The sequence below is a fragment of the Stenella coeruleoalba genome (genome assembly GCF_951394435.1).
Source record: "Stenella coeruleoalba genome assembly, chromosome: 3".
Taxonomy (NCBI): domain Eukaryota; kingdom Metazoa; phylum Chordata; class Mammalia; order Artiodactyla; family Delphinidae; genus Stenella; species Stenella coeruleoalba.
In genome coordinates this window covers 34,006,863-34,028,058 of record NC_137148.1, presented here as the reverse complement: position 1 = coordinate 34,028,058, position 21,196 = coordinate 34,006,863, and the positions used below count along the sequence as shown (strand labels likewise).

Here is a 21,196-nt window from a genome sequence, read left to right as displayed (position 1 = left end):
AACAGCACATTAAAAGGATCATACACCATGATCAAGTGGGGTTTATTCCAGGAATGCAAGGATTCTTCAATATACGCAAATCAATCAACATGATATACCATATTAACAAATTGAAGGAGAAAAACCATACGATCATCTCAATAGATGCAGAGAAAGCTTTCAACAAAATTCAACACCCATTTATGATAAAAACCTTGCAGAAAGTAGGCATAGAGGGAACTTTCCTCAACATAATAAAGGCCATGTATGACAAACCCACAGCCAACATTTTCCTCAATGGTGAAAAACTGAAACCATTTCCACTAAGATCAGGAACAAGGCAAGGTTGCCCACTCTCACCACTCTTATTCAACATAGTTTTGGAAGTTTTAGCCACAGCAATCAGAGAAGAAAAGGAAATAAAAGGAATCCAAATCAGAAAAGAAGAAGTAAAGCTGTCACTGTTTGCAGATGACATGATACTATACATAGAGAATCCTAAAGATTCTACCAGAAAACTACTAGAGCTAATCAATGAATTTGGTAAAGTAGCAGGATACAAAATTAATGCACAGAAATCTCTTGCATTCCTATACACTAATGATGAAAAGTCTGAAAGTGAAATCAAGAAAACGCTCCCATTTACCATTGCAACAAAAAGAATAAAATATCTAGGAATAACCCTACCTAAGGAGACAAACGACCTGTATGCAGAAAATTATAAGACACTGATGAAAGAAATTAAAGATGATACAAATAGATGGAGAGATATACCATGTTCTTGGATTGGAAGAATCAATACTGTGAAAATGACTCTACTACGCAAAGCAATCTACAGATTCAATGCAATCCCTATCAAACTACCACTGGCATTTTTCACAGAACTAGAACAAAAAATTTCACAATTTGTATGGAAACACAAAAGACCCTGAAGAGCCAAAGCAATCTTGAGAACAAAAGATGGAGCTAGAGGAATCAGGCTCCCTGACTTCAGACTATACTACAAAGCTACAGTAATCAAGACAGTATGGTACTGGCACAAAAGCAGAAAGATAGATCAATAGAACAGGATAGAAAGCCCAGAGATAAACCCACACACATATGGTCACCTTATCTTTGATAAAGGAGGCAGGAATGTACAGTGGAGAAAGGACAGCCTCTTCAATAAGTGGTGCTGGGAAAACTGGACAGGTACATGTAAAAGTATGAGATTAGATCACTCCCTAACACCGTACACAAAAATAAGCTCAAAATGGATTAAAGACCTAAACGTAAGGACAGACACTATCAAACTGTTAGAGGAAAACATAGGCAGAACACTCTAGGACATAAATCGCAGCAAGATCCTTTTTGACCCACCTCCTAGAGAAATGGAAATAAAAACAAAAATAAACAAATGGGACCTAATGAAACTTCAAAGCTTTTGCACAGCAAAGGAACCCATAAACAAGACCAAAAGACAACCCTCAGAATGGGAGAAAATATTTGCAAATGAAGGAACTGACAAAGGATTAATCTCCAAAATTTATAATCAGCTCATGCAGCTCAATAACAAAAAAACAAACAACCGAATCCAAAAATGGGCAGAAGACCTAAACAGACACTTCTCCAAAGAAGATATACAGACTGCCAACAAACACATGAAAGAATGCTCAACATCATTAATCATTAGAGAAATGCAAATCAAAACTACAAGGAGATATCATCTCACATCAGTCAGAATGGCCATCATGAAAATATCTAGAAACAACAAATGCTGGAGAGGGTGTGGAGAAAAGGGAACCCTCTTGCACTGTTGGTGGGAATGTAAATTGATACAGTCACTATGGAGAACAGTATGGAGGTTCCTTAAAAAACTACAAATAGAACTACCATATGACCCAGCAATCCCACTACTGGGCACATACCCTGAGAAAACCATAATTCAAAAAGAGTCATGTACCAAAATATTCTTTGCAGCTCTATTTATAATAGCCCAGAGATGGAAACAACCTAGGTGTCCATCATCGGATGAATGGATAAAGAAGATGTGGCACATATATACAATGGAATATTACTCAGCCATAAAAAGAAATGAAATTGAGCTCTTTGTAATGAGGTGGATAGACCTAGAGTCTGTCATACAGAGTGAAGTAAGTCAGAAAGAGACAGACAAATACCGTATGCTAACCCATATATATGGAATTTAAGAAAAAAAAGTCATGAAGACCCTAGGGGTAAGACAGGAATAAAGACACAGACCTACTAGAGAATGGACTTGAGGATATGGGGAGGGGGAAGGGTATGCTGTGACAAAGCGAGAGAGAGGCATGGACATATATACACTACCAAACGTAAGGTAGATAGCTAGTGGGAAGCAGCCGCATAGCACAGGTGCTTTGTGCTTTGTGACTGCCTGGAGTGGTGGGATAGGGAGGGTGGGAGGGAGGGAGACCCAAGAGGGAAGAGATATGGGAACATATGTATATGTATAACTGATTCACTTTGTTATAAAGCAGAAACTAACACACCATTGTAAAGCAATTATACTCCAATTAAGATGTAAATATATATATGCTGTCACAAAATTATACATCATGTTATATATATATATATATATATACACACACATTCCTTTGAATGTGTATACTTACACAGAGAGACATATACATATTATATGACTGGAAGTATTTACTCCAAATATCAATAGTGGTTTTGTTTGTTTATAAAAAATGGTTTTACTTTTCCTCTTCATACTTTTCCACATGTTCTAAATCTTTCTCAATAAATATTATATAATTAGAAAAAAGTCTATATTTTTTAAATTAAATGGACAAATTCCTAAAGGGGGAAGGCAATTTTAAACAATTTATTCTAAAAGTTTTAGGAAATGAAGTCAGAAACTTTTCAGTAGCAATACCCATTACAATATTACTTGAATGGGAAAATCATTGAAAAATCAGGACCCTGTGCAATATCTCACTCTGAAGAGTTGCAGGGTTACTGCTGATTTAAGTGATCATTTGCAAAGTCCAGAGTTTATAGGGAATGTTTATTTTAACAGCACTCTAGGTGTTGTTAGATCTCTGGGACATGACCTTGTGTTAGTTAGCAATGGGGAAAAAAGACTTGTTTGGATTGTCTTATAAACCCTTTTCACTGTGAGTACCTATTGTTTCCTTAGCCATTGCAGATTAGTTCCCTGGATACCACAAACTCTGTTTAAGGTGAGTGACATAATGATCTCCTTTGTATTCTTAATATTTCAAAATCGTATATAATGTTTCTAACAAACTTACCCTTTCATGCATGAAAAAACATAAGAGCTTACAGCCATTTGTCTTTCTTTTAATATAAGATATAACGATTTTGCTTAATTCTCACAAGAACCAAAATATTTATATTTCTTAAAGAAGTGTCCTTCCAGAGAGCTGCCTTGGTGAAATCAAGTTTTTCTATGAGCTAATCTACAGTTAAAAGTAAAACAAACATACCGTTTAGCCAAAGACTAGTCATGTGCCAGAACGCCCCAGCCTGCCCTAGCAGTGGTAAATATAATTTCTTGAGCTTCCAGGGCATGTGTGGAAGGAAAAAATAAGAAATAAGAGATTCAAGACATTTACAAGAAGATGGAAAGGAAGAACCTGCAGTTGGGGGCAAACTAGAGCATCCTCTGAACCTGTCGGGTAAGATGTGCTGAACTGACTTAGGGACAAATCATTCATGGAAGTCAAGGACGTGGGAAGGTGACAGGTCAGAATAAAATGGATTTCATCCTGTGCTAGAATTCCCCAAGTGCTCACAAAAGCCATCTTCAATGGTTCAATGGGATCACTAATTTTTAGAGTTCAAGAGGGGATGACAATTATGAGAAAACTGCAGACTGCTGCTCTTCTACTATGTTACTGCAGTGGAAGATTTTTCATAACTATCTTCCTCTATTCACTGAACGTTCTTTTTGTTCCATGTTTATAAGAAAATTGTATGGTAATGGGTATAATGCCTGCATGAAATTTTGGATATCTCCAAAATGCCTAGAGATGTTGAAAATTAATAAATAAGGAAGCATTTGATACTAGATGCTGGGCTATGCTAATAAAAAAATAAGAGAAATAATTCTCTTTATTTGAATGAAAATTATCATTTTAACATAAAACAATTTTTCCTTATAACAATAAAATGTTATAAAAAGAGAACCAATTAGCTCTTTTATTAGCATCTCCTCAAATAAGAAGCTTTGGCATTACCATCTTCATTTTAGCATTTTCCAAATTGTCTCAGAATACTATAGCCAAAGAAGAGATCAGAATATTTTACATGAGTTCTGTTCTTGCAGTTTTTGATTATAATTGGAATAAAATCCACCTATATTTTTCAAGCTTTTGGAAGTTAAAACAGATAGCATTTGCTGAGAATTGAGAACTGGTAATCTCTTGTAATTCAACTTCTACCTATTGTTTACATGCTGATTCCAAAAAATACTTTAAGAATTTGTTTTCTCTACAATTGAATTATTCTGGAAAATATCTATCTGTTCAAAATTTAATAAGAAAAACAAACAACAACAAAAAGCCCTCTTTTACGTTTCCTTGCTGAAGCAGTTTCTATATGAGAAGATCCCAATTTGGGGGTGGGGGGATGGGGTGGTGGTCTGTCTAGTGATTAACAGGGAAACTTCACATTGTTTAGGAGCCTAAGCTCCCAAGGGCCCTGAAGAGAGTTGAAAACCAATCTCAACTTGGGTCTGATGTATAGGGTATAGGACTCATACTATGTATTTGGTCTGATCACAGCCTAATTTCTGGACACTCTTGTCCCAAAGTCTATGGTTCTGTGCTGCTGAAGAAAAGCAGAAAAGGTGATTTACATACCAGTGAAATAAAATTGGCAGGCAAGTGCAGTGGTCTTTACAGGAGCCTCTCTTTTTTATGATTGAAATAGCTTAGGGCCGTAGCAGCTTATCTATGAGTTGGATAAAAAAGCTTGGATAAAAATCATGGGAAGCATCTTCAGTTTCTCTCTACCCTCCCCAGACAATGATAATGAATTCTATTTCTTTTTATCTCACTCAATGGATACTCAAATGTGTGTCAATTCCATTTTAAATTGAAGGGTATATTCAGCCATATGTCAGGGGATTTAGTTGCTTTTAGCAGTTCTAGCAGTTTTCTCTGAGCTTGTAAGACAGTTTAAAAATGCTTACTGACTTTCATACTAAGTGAAGTAAGTCAGAAAGAGAAAGACAAATACCCTATGATATCACTTATATGTGGAATCTAAAATATGATACAAATGAACTTATTTACAAAACAAAAACAAACTTACAGACATAGAAAACAAACTTATGGTTACCCAAGGGGAAAAAGGGTAGGTGAGGGATAAATTAGGAAATTGGGATTAGCAGATACAAACTACTATATATAAAGTAGATAAACAACAAGGTCATACTGTATAGCCCAGGCAACTATACTCAATATCCTGTAATAAACCATAATGGAAAAGAATCTGAAAAAGAGTAAATATATATATATATATATATATATATATATATATTTTTTTTTTTTCAGTTATGTATGTATAACTGAATCACTTTGCTGTATGCCAGAAACTAACACAACATTGTAGTTCAACTATACTTCAATTAAAAATTTTAAAAAATTTTAAATGCTTGCTGATTTATTATGAAGAAATGCTCTAACTTCTGAGCATATTGGAGAAAAAAATTTTTTTGTGGGGAAACAATTCTTATATCTGATCTCAAACTCTTGGCTTGAATGAAGATTTATAAAATGAGGAGACTCATTTTTTTAACTGAAGTATCCTTTCATCCAAATAAAAAAACATAAAGTAAACACATTAAAATATAATTTTAACTCATCCTCTGAGACTTTTGAGGGAGCCATATTTCAGTAGGGCAATTTGGCAAAATCTATCAACATTTAAAAATTTATATCATTTGACTGAGTCATTCTACTGCTAGGAATATTTGTTGGTCCCATGGATATACTACAAAAGTATGCTAAAATATAAAGATGTTTATTGCATTATGTATGTATACTAAAAGTCTACAGTTAGAATAATGGTTAAGTTCAGTATAATACATCTATACAGTATAAAACTATGCAGTCATTAAAAATAATGAAGTAGGGCTTCCCTGGTGGAGCAGTGGTTGAGAGTCCGCCTGCCGATGTAGGGGACACGGGTTCATGCCCCGGTCCGGGAAGATCCCACATGCCGCAGAGCAAGCTGGGCCCGTGAGCCATGGCCGCTGGACCTGCGCGTCCGGAGCCTGTGCTCCGCAACAGGAGAGGCCACAACAGTGAGAGGCCTGCGTATCACAAAAAATAATAATAATAATAATAATAATGAAGTAGATAGGACTTCCCTGGTGGCACAGTGGTTAAGAATATGCCTGCCAGAGCTTCCCTGGTGGCGCAGTGGTTGAGAATCTGCCTGCTAATGCAGGGGACATGGGTTCGAGCCCTGGTCTGGGAGGATCCCACATGCCGTGGAGCAACTAGGCCCGTGAGCCACAACTACTGAGCCTGCGTGTCTGGAGCCTATGCTCCGCAACAAGAGAGGCCGCGATAGTGAGAGGCCCATGCACCGCGATGAAGAGTGGCCCCCGCTTGCCACAACTAGAGAAAGCCCTCGCACAGAAACGAAGACCAAACACAGCAAAAATAAATTGATTAATTAATAAACTCCTACCCCCAACATCTAAAAAAAAAAAGAATATGCCTGCCAATGCACGGTACACGGGTTCAATCCCTGGTCCCGGAAGATTACCACATGCCATGGAGCAACTAAGCCCCTGCACCACAACTACTGAGCCTGTGCTCTAGAGCCTGTGAGCCACCACTACTGAGCCCATGTGCCACAACTACTGAGCGCACACACCGCAACTACTGAAGGCCATGCACTCTAGGGCTCACAGGCAGCAACTATTGAAGCCCACATGCCTAGAGCCCGTGCTCTGCAACAAGAGAAGCCACCGCAATGGGAAGACCATGCACTGAAACAAAGAGTAGCCCCTGTTCGCCGCAACTAGAGAAAGCCCAAGTGCAGCAACAAAGACCCAATGCAGCCAAATAAATAAATAAAATTTTTAAAAAAAGAATGCTAGGGGGCTTCCCTGGTGGCGCAGTGGTTGAGAGTCCGCCTGCCGATGCAGGGGACACAGGTTTGTGCCCTGGTCCGGGAAGATTCCACATGCCGCGGAGCGCCTGGGCCCGTGAGCCATGGCCGCTGAGCCTGCGCGTCCGGAGCCTGTGCTATGCAAGGGGAGAGGCCACAACAGTGAACGGCCCGCGTACCGCAAAAAAAAAAAAAAAAAAAAAAAAAAAAAAAAAAAGAATGCTAAGGGAAAAATTGAAGTAGATATACATCTATTAATATGGAAATATCTTTAAAGTATACTGTGAAGTGAAAAACAAAGTACAAATTAATATACATCATACTTCTTTTTTGTGTATATATTTAAAGAACATGCATACATGTATATGTGTAAGGGAATGTGTGGAAGAATTTTCCCTCCATTTTCTACCTATAAAAAGAGAAAAGTGATTATGTGTAGGAAGAGGTTCTGGCTATAGGTAGAACAGACCTCAGGTGTTACATTTTTCTTTCTGTTCTTTTTAAACTTTTCAAATGCAGGCATATATTATATGTATTTTTTAAATGTCAGCAGAATTTTTCTGGTTATATAATAAATCATCTTAATTTTCTTCTTCATGCATTTCTATATATTTTAGAACACAATAAATATTATCAAATAAATAAGAGGCAGACTAACTTAATATATTATGGTGTTCTAAAAATAAATTTGAATCTCAAGAGATCTAGTTTTTTATTTCAAATCAACTATTACAACAAACTAGAAATAAACCAGTTATGCTACAAACTATCACTCTTGCTGAAACAATGGGTGACAACTGAACAGACAAGTTCATTTCTAGTCTATGAAATATACTTAATCTGGCAGAAATTTTGAGAATAATATTACAGAAGTGGCTGTAATTATGGACTTAAATTACATTATTCAGATTTCATCAAAACCCGTTTCTAAACTGTTTCCTAGACTCAATTCTACAACATTTATTCATTGCGTGGTATGCTTGCTCTCATTCTTCTAAATGCTGAAATGAAAAAAACAGACAAAAAAGATCAACTGTCATGGTGTTCATATTTTAGTGAAGAAGGAGAAAGGAAAGAGGAGATATTTATTTAAATTACATAGTACTTTATATATTAGGAAGGTATGAATGACAGAGAAAAATAAAGCAGTGAAGGAGGATAGGAAACACTGGTGGGAAATTGTAATTTCAAAAAAGATGGTCAGGGATCTGATTTTATTTGTAAGCTGAAAAGTAACTAAAGCCGTATTTCTAAATCATGTTAAACATGAATAGTCTTATTTAACATCAAAACATATTTTCAATTTTCACAAGATTCTTGCTGTAATTTGAGGAGCCCATTATTTTGAAAAATTCATGACCGATAGCCACAATTAACTTTGAAACACTCAAGTGTTACTACTCTTTTGAAAAACTAATATTTATTGAGTGATGATTCTATACCAAGGATTGTTCTAAGCACTTTACATGAATTTTCTTCTTACTGAATCCTAACAAAAGTCTTATGAAGAAGGTAAAAGTATTATCCCTATTTTATGGATAATAAAACTGAGACACAGAGAAATTAGGTGAATGGCGTTCTATTAATATTTCTTTAAATGGAAGTTACTATACTAATTACAGCAGCATTTTCTGTACATATTTAACCATGTTGTGTGTTTTGTTAGAGATACAAAAATCAAAATGGCAATATTGGGAGGGCAGATAACGGTTTTGCAATTTCCATCCAATAACACACAGATCCTCAAGGCTCCACAGCACATGAGGAACCACTGGTCCAAGTTTTCTCTGGCATTCAGCCACATCTGAATAAACCCTCTTGTGTTCTGGGTAGTGGAGTTCCAAGCATCTAGATGCTCCAGGAACACTAGTTAGCATTATTAGAAATTCAATGAAGGAATGCATCTCATCCAAGAATGAGGAGTCTTGGGCTGTTACTTGTCATGTAGTCTCAACCTTACTGTTCCTGCTTAAGCCTCCGTCTCATCATCCATAAAATGAGGGAGTTTAATCTGAAGGTTTCAAAGATCCGTTCCAGCTCTAACTTCTATGACTCTAAAACTAGAGATAGTTGGACAGTGAACTCTCTTTAACAAGCTTCCAAGGTGCCAGAAAAGTAAATAGAGCTTCAAAAAGAAGGGTTCCAAAGTCCTTCCCCAGGCCCAGAAAAGTATGAAAAACTGAAAGGTAGTACTACGTGGTACTTGAGGGCACTGTCCACACACAATAAGCAGTTATTTGGAAAAGTATAAGACTACATAAAAATTTCCATTTAGGAATGAAATGAGATACAAATATATACTACATAGTTTGTCTTGTAGCCTATCACTGACAGTTCAGAGAAACTTACTAGTACTGGGGTTTGTAACTATGGGAATGTCCACCCTAAAAATCTTTAGAAATAACATTTATACTCATAAGCATGTGAATTTACAGGTGTTACTTTGCCTTAAGGAAGGCAAGATGTTCTCTAAGATCATATTTGAGGTTGTAACTGAGAATGACCTATAAAGTTTTACCTCACAGATGTTTGGTATGTTTTATATCATTTCTTTTCAGGGTCTGGAGGCTCTCCAGGCATGGCCAGACACTCCATCTTATATTTCATCCTGCTGAGTGCTCTGATTTACAAGGGCCAAGCCTGTTTCTGTGATCATTACCCATGGACTCAGTGGTCCAGCTGCTCAAAAACCTGCAATTCTGGAACCCAGACCAGACAGAGGTGGGTGTGGACTTTGTAGCTTTTCTTTGTGCCCTGTGAAACCTCAAGAACAGGGTTAGCAAAATCAAAAGTGCCACACTAAGTGATGGGAAAAAAATATATCTAAAAGTATAACTTTTGCAGACTATAACCCACAATTTTTTTTTTAATTCTGAAAAGAATTCATGAATTTGGATGGAATTTGGGGTCTTTTCCACATAAGGTTGAAATGGAGTCTACTTTTGTTCTCCACGAAAATTGAGGTGTTTCAAAGAAATTTAATTAAGAATCTGTGCAATATTTTCAGTTGACTAACTTACTTAGAATCACTACTCAGGCTTTTTTCCAATCAGCACATAACTCTGCTTGCCTACAGTTAGAGAGTTAATTATAGAGAATTTTCTACTCATTCAACTGAGTCTAACAGGACCTCAATTGATCAGCACTGCTACCTATTAGCTTGATTGTTGTCATGGACCAGCAGGCAAGAAACTGTGTTTACCTGATAACATTTAATAATTCAGCCTTTTCATCAATTCAGACTACTCATCCCCCACAGTTTCTTTAAATCTGTTAGATATTTCTAGTCCATGAAGATGCACACATGACTTGGAGGAGAAAGGCATATATTTAATGTGTTTTAACTGTTATAGCACTTTTTTGAGATCTATGTTAGAAAACTATTTTTACATATGTAGTGTGAGTGTCATTAAATCACCAACTGACTGCCCCAATAAACCATCCACGAAGGATGTAAGAACAGATTTGTTTATAATACTTCTCTACTCAAGAGTCCCTCAGTAGCTCTCTACTGCCTACCAAATAAAGTACCACAATATATTCCATCCCTCTCAATTATGCACTTCTCAGGTCCGTCCCACAAGTCCCTTCACGGACGTGTCATACTCTCCACCTCTAATCTTTGCACATGATCTTCCTTCTGAATGCCCTTCCCTTTCTTGCCTGGGAAATTCACATGAATTTTTCAAAATGTATCTCTCATGTCACTTTCTCCCTTACTCTTTGGGCCCACGGCACTCTGGCTCTATCACAATCATTGTATTTATCACCCTGTGTTGTCATCTTTTAAGCAATTTGCAGAAACTTTCTTCTTCCTTTTCTTTCCCTTTCAGTCCCTTCCAGGAATTCAGTCAGGGCCAGCTTCATGGACGTGTGACCTGTGCAGTCACACAGGACCGCACACTGAGAAGGGCTCTGTGCTTGGCTTAATGCTCTGCAGTCATTTTCTTGAAATTCTTAATAAGCTTTGAACATGAGGCACCCCCCGTTTCCATATTGCACAGGGCCCAACAAATTATGGACCCAGTGCTGAGTTCCAGTAAGTGGTAAGAATTGCACATATGCCACACTGCCTGATTTTCCATGAAAACCTTCTTTCCTTGTATTCACTGTAATTGAGCCAATGATCTTTTTCTTATGGAGCTGGAGCCACAATGAATACACTCATTCTAAGCAGCTTTTTCCTCACTGTTACAGATACATCGTTGTGAATCAGTACTATCTGGAAAACTTTTGCGACCAGCTTTGCACCAAGCAGGAGACCAGAGAATGTAACTGGCAAACTTGTCCTATCAATTGCCTCCTGGGAGATTATGGACCGTGGTCAGACTGTGACCCTTGTGTTGAAAAACAGGTAGGTGATATGTGGGTGTATTCAGGAAGTCGGAATCACAGTAAAATTCTCGAATTCCCTGACAGACTCAACAGTCATAGAAATGCTGAATTTCTTCAATATTTGAAAATGAACTGTCCCAGCTTCCACTGAAGGAAAATTCCATTTAGCAACATGTTGGGGGGGGAAAGGAGGATTCATTTTGCATGATTTATTGTCATGTGAACACCAAAAACAATGTTCTACCCCCCAGAATTGGTATTGCACTCGCCCAGCTCTGAATTCCACTGCCTGTGCCCTCTGAGAGCTCACAAAGCAAAAACAAGTGCTAAAAAATGGGGATTTCAGTCCAAGGTTTAAAATCAGACAGAAATGAGGGGCATTAATTAAAATGACTCCTTGCCTTTCCTCTAACATCCCTCTCCCCATGGGAAAGTCCCTCTATTTGTTTATTGTTCCCAGCTGCAATATTTACCCATCTCAACCTCATTCCTGTAAGGACACTGGCCCATGTGAACCCCAGTCAGGTCAGGGGCTAAGCATTCAGACATTAGGGAAGTAGACAGAACTCATTATTGGAGCACCCGCTCTCTGAGAGAAATTGTTCTACGCCCTTTACATACATCACCTTATTCAAACTTCACATCACATTGTTTTTCTACCCATTTTATAGATGAGGAAGTGACAGCTCATTAGGGGTTAAGTAATTTGCCCAAGAATACACCACTAATGAATAGAAGACTACATTTCGAACTTGGATTTTTCTGACTTCAAAGTCAGTACTTTTTAATCCTGTCCTATTTCTTTCCCTCTCTGACTCTTTGTTTTACTACTGCCTGTTTAAAATCTTCTAAAGTGTGGAGAATGTGTCAGCCCTGGTTTCCATGGTGACTTCCTCATGCAAAAGAGCCCCCAAATCCTTTCACATTTATCACGTCACACTATCTTTGAGGAATAAAAGAGCTACTGTTATTATCTGGAAGATTTATTGCACTCAGGACACGCTCAGTAAATATGTGTGCATTTGATTTCTATTCAATTTAGAATCATATGATTTCAGAGTTAGAAATCTTAAGAAATCTTTTGTCCCAGTTCCTCATTTTACAGGTTGGAAAAGTGAGACCCAAAAAGTATTGACTTCCCTAAGGACACACAATAATAGAACTGGAAAAAGTCATTATTTAATTCAGCAAACGCCACTATAGGAAAAATCACTACTGTGATTGAGAAGCCCAGTTTTCTTAGATAGTTTTTGGCTTTGACCCAGCCTCAGTTACTCACCTTTCTCTCCTTTTCTTTCAGTTTAAAGTTAGGTCCATCTTGCGCCCCAGTCAGTTTGGAGGACAACCATGTACTGAGCCCCTCATGACCTTTCAACCATGCATCCCTTCTAAGCTCTGCAAAATTGAAGAGGTTGACTGCAAGAATAAGTTCCGCTGTGACAGTGGTAATGTACTTTTGGAAAATGTTCAGTCTTCATTAAAAATGACTAAATAAATTTATTCCAATTGACTCCCAGTGAAAGTCATGATAGAGAAGTCCCACCATATTTTAAGCCTGTGGGGACAGGGGTGTTATGCTACCAATTACATGCTATTCATGTGTAAAATTACAGCTTTCAAGCTATAATCATCTTGACCACTTATTTGATTCATTTGCTCATCAAGTACGACTCCCAGGTTCCTACACTGTGATACAGCAGTAAGAAGAGAATGAGGAGAAGGAAACGGAGGAAGAGGCAGATACTTTTAAAAATTGGCTAGGGCTTCCCTGGTGGCGCAGTGGTTGAGAGTCCGCCTGCAGATGCAGGGGACACGGGTTCGTGCCCCGGTCCGGGAGGATCCCACATGCCGCGGAGCGGCTGGGACCGTGAGCCACGGCCACTGAGCCTGCGCGTCCGGAGCCTGTGCTCTGCGACGGGAGAGGCCGCAACAGTGAGAGGCCCGCGTGCCGCAAAAAAAAAAAAAAAAAATTGGTTATTAAGAAGCACAAATCTAGAATAAGCAATTGAAAAGGGGTGACAGAGTTTTAAAATTTTAATATAGTTTATTAAGATAAGAATATTAAAGCTAAGATAGTATGTCAATGGGATGTCTAGAGATGATGTGACAAATTTTCTGGTGTGGTCCATTGAATGACTCCAAAGGTAATTGTCAGAAGAGGAGGTTGAAAATGATTTAAATGGTGGCAACCATTTCAAACTTCAAACTTTTTAAACTTCAAGTACAATTCTCATTCAGAAAATTGTAAATTTTTAAATTTAAGTATCATTAGATTATAATCAAATTTTGAATATACCACTTAATCTATGTATTCTCTTGCTAATTAATGGCTCTCCAAAGCTCAACAATTTGAACAGTCTAGATGAGATTTCTACACACTTTTTCAGGAAAGGTCCAGATGCCAAATATTTTAGGCTTTGCTGGCCATACAGTCTATGCAGCAGCTGTTCAACTCTGGCATCTTAGCATCAAAGCTGCCAGAGACAGTAGATAAACAATTGAGCATGGCTGTGTGCCAACAGAATTTTATTTACAAGAGCAAGTGGCAGGTCAGTTTTCATCCATGGGCCATAGTTCACTGATTTCTTATATAAATAGTCACTTTAAAGTTAAAATTAGAGTTCAGATGAATAAAATCCCATCATTTCTGTGTACTCTGAGATACACTGAAAAGTATTTAGAACTAAATAGCAGATTTCAAATTCCTATAGAAAACTGACCCCAGACCTGGGTCTAATGTTTCTCTCTTCTTACTCCTTGCTTGCTGCCTTCAGCTTTGCCAATCTTTTCTGAATGTCAGGCAGGAATGCTGGTGTCAGGGTTTTCCCTCTGTACCTCATCCCCCAAACCTGAGATGTCAGGGTGGGACATGGGTCGGGAGATAGACATTATGCCTACAAAAATAAGGTCATGTCACATATTGACAAAAGAGGGAATATAAGAAAAATCTTGATGGCAATTGCTCAGGGGAATGCAGACCTTAACATTAGAACCAGAATATTAAGATAAAAATTTAGAACTGAAGCACAACTATTTGAACCATGAAGGGTAGTTTTTAGAACAGATTACCGGGAAGAACTCTTTTATTCAATAGATGATAAATCTATGAGATTTATTACAAAAGAGCTTTGTTTAGGCCAGAAATATCCACAAGGTTGAGAAGGCTTTAGATACATCCATGAGCTAACAATTCATAATGAGGGAGTTCAGGAAAGTTAGTGGTATAGGCACAGCTGATCTCTAGTTCATCAGCAATATGTCCATAACTAGTGATAGAAACTGAACTGTTGAAATACATCTGTAATGGTGGGTAAGCAGCTGCTACCCTGAGGTCTCTTAGTGACCTCTGCCCTACTATCCAGATCCCTTCACCAAGAATCTCTAGGTCTTCCTAGGATCCAACCACTAACCAGCTAATCCCTAGCACAAATATGGTTGGAATCCATTCTGACTGAGTGGTACCATGGCCTGTTGGTTGTTAAATATTCCACTGAAGATGATATACCACTGTGCTCTCCTAGAAACATCCACTAATGCCACTCTGAAAGGGAATACAGTGTTGAATGGACCATTATTTGTCTGACTCAGGATATTCAGAATGATGTTTGGCTCAATTAACAACAACATCAAAAAGTGTCTATCTTTCCTTTCCTCTCTCATGATTGCATCTTCAGAGTCCCCCAAGACTGAATATATTACTTTAATGTATACATGGATCTTTGAGAAGTACCCATGAGGATAATCCCCATGCGCTATGCCAACTCCTCTCTCAAAGTTGTAACTTTAAGCATAAAGATGAGAATTTGCAACTAGTTATAAAAATAATATACCATTGTAGTAACACAATCAGTTCAAGTAAATAGGAAAATCATGTACCATTCAAATGACTACATAGTTCCAGGTGTAAGTATATATATGCATGTGCTGGCTAAAGCAGGCTGACTTCTACAAATCCTGTACTATCCAAATTTCCCTTCATTTTTCCCATTCCTTCTTTGGTATAGGATATATTTATGGCTTACAATCTCTCTCCCCTTGTGCTTCCTATTCCATTGTGTTTCCAAGGTCTGGAATCATTCTCAGCTCTGTCCCATCACAGACCTATATCACTCCTGCCACCCATTCCTAAACATCACTGAAGAGAATTCCTCTTGCTTTCATCCCTACCCTTGCTAATAAATCCTCTCTAATATCCCTGGAAGTACCAAATGAATAATTGAATTCCTAACATATCTGGTACCCTGCTCACAAACCTAGGTTAATGAGAACTGTACCTTACATGTGTACCCCTATCTCCACCTGATAAAATGGGATACTTTTTAATGTAACTGTATCAAAAATTAGCTTTTGTTCAAATTTGTGAGTGCTAGGTTCAAAACTTTTAAAAACTGTCATATTTGTCCTTTCTTTTTCTTTAGGAAAATCATCTCTATTGCATACTAAATTACCCATTCTGCTCTGCCCTAAGAAAAGCAAACAGAAAAACTAGAGATGTGCTGTTTTAAAAACAGAGCGTCTTTCAGGTTATATCTTGGTAATGACAGGAATTCAATTCCCTCTGTATTTTCAGTCTTGTATGTTTATGATGCTCAGAACTATAATAATGGTCTCGATACAAGATTTTGAATAATCAAAGGAGGACTTAATTACTTTCATTACATTCTACCTTCTTACTGAATGTTATTAACCAAAAAACTAAGTACTTTCTGGGGAACTCCCTATTAGTACAAAAATTTAATTCAATAGAATACCCAATTTCCCCAAGCATTTCAGTTAGTCCAAATAGTCATGCATAGCTGTAGTGAGATGGTGATCACAATTTAAAATAGGTAACCAGATAATCCTGAGTAAAACATTTAATCATTGTCGTGAGACCTGTACGTAATGGTACAGATGCCAGCATCCCTGACTATAGGCAAGAGGCTGAGGGGCAGGAGGCGGGCTATCTGTCATTGTACATAAACCATTTCAAGTTCAGTAATATACAGGCACATACTGATTCCTAGGATCCTTATGAAATTCATCAAGTTTAAAAAGGAAGGGAATTGTCTGGGTACATGGAGTTGGTACTATTATCTAAATTCACTCAAACTGCTACCTAATACCGTAGTACCTAGGCATTTAATTTGTCCAAATAAAATAATTAGATATAGTAAATTATATGCAGTGAAACAATTATTAACAGTAATCATAAACAGTGAATATCTACATTAAAATATGTAATAATTATGTATAGTAAAATACACTGATAGTAAGTGTGCAATTTGATTTTGACAATTATATACACCCATGAAAACAATCCCCAATCAAGGTACAGAAAATCTCCATAAACCCAAAAAGTTCCTGCTTTCCTCTTTCCAGTTAATCTCCCTCCTTGTTGTTGAACATCAGATAAAGGATTCAAACGGCATGACTCTTCTGTGTCGGGCTTATTTCACCCAACATAAAATTTCAGACATTCAGCCACGTTGTTATGTGTACCAGTAGACGTGTGTGTGTGAAATTATAGTTTTTTTGAAAAAAACAGTGACCTTGAGTCTGTTATCCTGAATCAAAAAAAATTCTGAGCCTATTGTTAATTTTCTCCTACAGAAGATGATTTCTGCAGCAAGCTCACTGTAATGGTAATGGGATTCTAGAATTATTTCCCTTATTTAAGACAATGAGCTCAACAGTGACTAAATAATTATATCCTGACTCTTGTAATCCTAAAAAATAAGGGAAAACATCAGTTTGTCATTCCATTTCCATATTTCCTAATTTTTTATCAAAAATAATGAAAACTTGCCTTCAACCTTCCCTTGAAATTTAAAGTACTCATGTTTCAAATCAGCAAATACTTTCTTAAATGATCATTTGTTGTCAATGTTGCTGTTTCTTGACTAGGTCGCTGCATTGCGAGCAAGTTGGAATGCAATGGAGAAAATGATTGTGGAGACAATTCAGATGAAAGGGATTGTGGGAGAAAAAAATCAGTATGCTTACGGCAGTATAATCCCATCCCTAGTGTACAGCTGATGGGCACTGGGTATGTATCATCTTTTTATCATTTGGGAAGTAGGACCATCTCAGAACTAATGAGTTGGAAGCAACAATGAAGCAATGAGACCCACCATTGTCTACATTCCTCATGAATGTCTTACTCCTCTCACCAGCCCTGTCCCGGACACTAGGCTACCATGCTCAAGCAGCTCACGCAGGCCATAATCCTCATTCCTAAGGAATAAAAGAATTTAGCATTTTCATATTTAGTTCATAGCGGACAATGCTGTGAGTACTTCATAAACATAGTTTGTTTTAATTCTTTTATAGCCTTCTGACAGCTCTGGAGGGGATCGGGGGAAACTGGTGGGAGGGCAGCCAAGCTGGGAGGTACCAGGGTGGATTCCCGGGACTATATCTTGAAAGGGTGAGGACCCACTCAGAAATGTGCAGTCTCCACATCTGTATGTTGGAAGACTACAAACTGATTTGAGGTTAGGTCCTAAAATTTCCTAATTAGAGTTGATTTCAATGAGAGCGCTTCAACAGCATCTCCTTATCAATGTGCAGAAATCGTTTCCTTCTTCTCCATTCCCTGGAAGAAAACCTCAGCCAAAAACGCCTACTGACAATGGAGAAAAAGGGTATCAAAAAGTACGCCTGTGAGTGTACTGAAAGTGAAAACACTAAAGAAGCAAAACCATTCTTCAAGCATGAGAGGGAAGCCCTAAGCCAATAGTGGAGACAGAGCCAGAAGGAAAGGAGTCAGGCAAACACAGAAAAAATAGGGTGATCAAAAAACAATGATGTGAAAAAGTAGGGGAGTAAGAGGAGATGTGAACATGGCGAGGGCGTCCAAAACTTCCTCTTACATGGACTATGTGATGTATGGGTAGGTCAGTACAGTTTAAAGGCAGAAGGTCAGACCTGCATTACCATCTGGTTCTACTTGCCCAACTTACAAACCAGGAAAAGGAGTTAATCTCAGAGAGATTAACTAACCTGTCCAAGTTTAACAACTAGTAAATGGAGGAACAGGATTCAAACCCAGACTCCAAGACCTGGGTTATTTCTACCATTTCATTCTGATTTGGGACAATATCCACCTTAGAGATGAGAACGTAATGGAAGAAACCTCAGTGGGCCACGCAACCCTCCTCCTGATCTTTAAATAATGCTCAGAAATTCTAATGTTCCTCTTTTAGGTCATGAGGACATTGGAAGTTTGGCAAGGGATTCTAAATTCATTAGACTGAGACAGTGTCTGAGAAAACTTGAGGAAATACAAGAAAAATTGAAAACAAGAGCTAAACCTTAGTTGGAAGCATAAGAAAACCCAGTAATCTCTTGTACTCTCCTTTTCTCATGGTAAAGAATTCTTCTTTCAATTTTTGCCCAGAAAACAAATAGTTTTCTACAAACTTTTATTGCTTTGTAGTGGGGTTTTTTTTGTCTTTACTTGTATGGCCAGACTTGCATAAAATGAAATCTTGAGGCACCAAAGACAAACAACAGAAATTGCAAATACAACCTCATTTGATTAGAATAAAAACTAGAAGCTATTGAAACAAACTCAAGGACAGCAGTACAATGGAACAGCCATTAGTCTGGAAATAAGGGGAGCTGTGTTCTAGACCTACTTCTGTATTAATTCACTAGATCATGATCAAGTAATTGAATATCTCTGGGCTGTAGTTCCCTCATCTGTATGTTGGATGACTACAAACTGATTTGAGGTTCTGTCCTAAGAACTCCTAATTAGAGTTGATTTCATCGAGAATGTTTCAACAGCATCTTATCAGGGTACAGAAATGGTTTCTTTTTTTCCTTTCTTTGGAAGAAAAACTCAGCCAGAAACTCCCACTGATCATCACATTTTCTAATGTTCTGATTGGTTAGGGATGACATTACAAACTCACCTCTTGTTCAGTTGGTCGAGACTCTCGAGTTACAGCTGGGGAGGACCACATGCTCTGTGTACTTTGGCAGAAGGACTGTGTGGGCCCCTGCCAACCAGAGCTGTTGTCCCAAGAGTTCTCAGAAATGAGCAAAACCTACTGGCTCAGGGACAGCCAGTCCTCTCCTCGCCTCCCCAGGGATTGAGAGTTTTGAGAGCTGCTTACTGGAATCTCTCTAACCTGCTGGCCTTAGAATCTCTGCCTCCCGCCAACACATTTCTACCCAAAATAAGAAGTTTCCGGGGTAGCTATCCCTCTTTTTAAATGGCATCTCTCCAGGAAGGAATTTAATAAGACATACCAACATTGGTACTTTGTCAACATCAGTCACAAGGTCTGAAATCTGAAGCAAGAATCAGGCGATAGTAGTATGCTGTTTGCTTTTTCTCAGGCTCATCCAAAGTACAAACGCGTACACAAATACACACACACACACACACACACACGTATAATACATGAACACACATGCATATTTATGTATCTGTATATATGAAAATTTTAATTAAATTCAAAAAGTTACAAAATATAACATTAAAGCCAAATTAGATAAAGCACTTTAGAAACCTAAAATATTAAAAGCCACAATGTAGTTGAAACACCAAAATATTTAAAGTCAACTTAAATGCCACAGAGGGGAGGAGAAAGAATAGAGCTCAAAATGGCTGCATAGTTGGCTTCACTCCTAAAAGTTTCCTCAGACGCACTCTGACAGAGTCACCTCCACAGAAATCCTACCTTCAGGCTCTCTGCCAGCAGCTGCTACCTTCATAGATTCCTCATGACCTGGGAACCATTCTTCTCAAGCCCTTTCTTGTTTGTGACAAATTTATAGTACATGGTATAAGGCAAAAGGTAAACAATTCTTTTTTCCTCATTGATCCCTCTTAACTCAGAAAATGAAAGAGTCTTAAATACGTGTGTTTGTCATGCAAATTTAAGTACTTTGGAAAGTTCTTTCCAGACCAGCTCCTCTTATTTCCTCTCTCAAATACCCATTGGTACAAATTCAATAAGGGTGAGAATTTGACTAAGAGATACAAGTTACAGAACCCACAGGCATCACTCTTTTTTAAAAAAACAGCTTTACTGAGATCTGATTCACATATGGGTCCTCCTGCTGTGTACCTCATTTATTCTCACACGACTGCCACACTCACAACACTTCTGATGCCAGATGTGGGGTAGGTTTCCCCCAACCAAGCAATTCTCTGTGTCACCAGCCAGGAGCCCTACAGTTTAACTGAATTTTGACCCAATCTACTTGGAGATAGTGTCAGATCCCATAGGTTAGGGGCTCAGTCCTGGAAAACTGCCCCTGCCCCCTGCAATGTCAGATGCCAATTGCAAGTTCAGGTTCTCACCTGTGCCTCTGACACATCGAAGATTTCCAAGAGCTCATCCTTGGGTTTGATTAATCTGCAAAAGCTGCTCACAGAAATCAGTAAAATAACTTACTTATATTTACCAGTTTACTATAAAAGGATATGATAAAGGATACAGATGAACATCCTACTGGGAGAGATGGGTAGGGCAAGGATGTGGGAAGGGGAAGGAGCTCCCATACCCTGGTTAGGTACCACTCCCCCACACCTCCATATGCTCACCAAGCCAGAAGCTCTCTGAACCCCATACTTTGGGTATTTTTATGGCGGCTTCATTACATACGTGTGATAGATCATTACTCCTATTTCTAGCCTCTTTCCCCTCTTTGGAGAATGGAGGGTAGGGCAAAAAATTCCAAGCCTTGAATCATGGCATGATCTTTCTGGTGACCAGCCCCCATCCAGGAGCCCACCAAGAGTCACCTCATTGGAACAAAAGACACT

General features: G+C 38.2%; 1 protein-coding gene and 1 long non-coding RNA gene across 3 annotated transcripts in view; one reads left to right on the top strand and one right to left on the bottom strand.

Annotated features, from left to right (window-relative positions):
- LOC307183157 overlaps window positions 1-21,196 on the bottom strand; it is a 248,489-nt gene that overhangs the window by 49,758 nt on the left and 177,535 nt on the right. The gene's annotated exons all lie outside the window — the stretch shown is intronic.
- The window catches only part of C6 (complement C6), a 93,766-nt gene continuing 80,730 nt past the window's right edge, over window positions 8,161-21,196 (top strand). Inside the window, exons 1-4 of the mRNA XM_079915266.1 lie at window positions 8,161-9,816; window positions 11,293-11,449; window positions 12,731-12,875; window positions 17,317-17,458. Of these exons, the coding sequence (XP_079771392.1) occupies window positions 9,674-9,816; window positions 11,293-11,449; window positions 12,731-12,875; window positions 17,317-17,458 (587 nt within the window). The 5' untranslated portion in view covers window positions 8,161-9,673. The remainder of the gene's footprint in view (window positions 9,817-11,292; window positions 11,450-12,730; window positions 12,876-17,316; window positions 17,459-21,196) is intronic.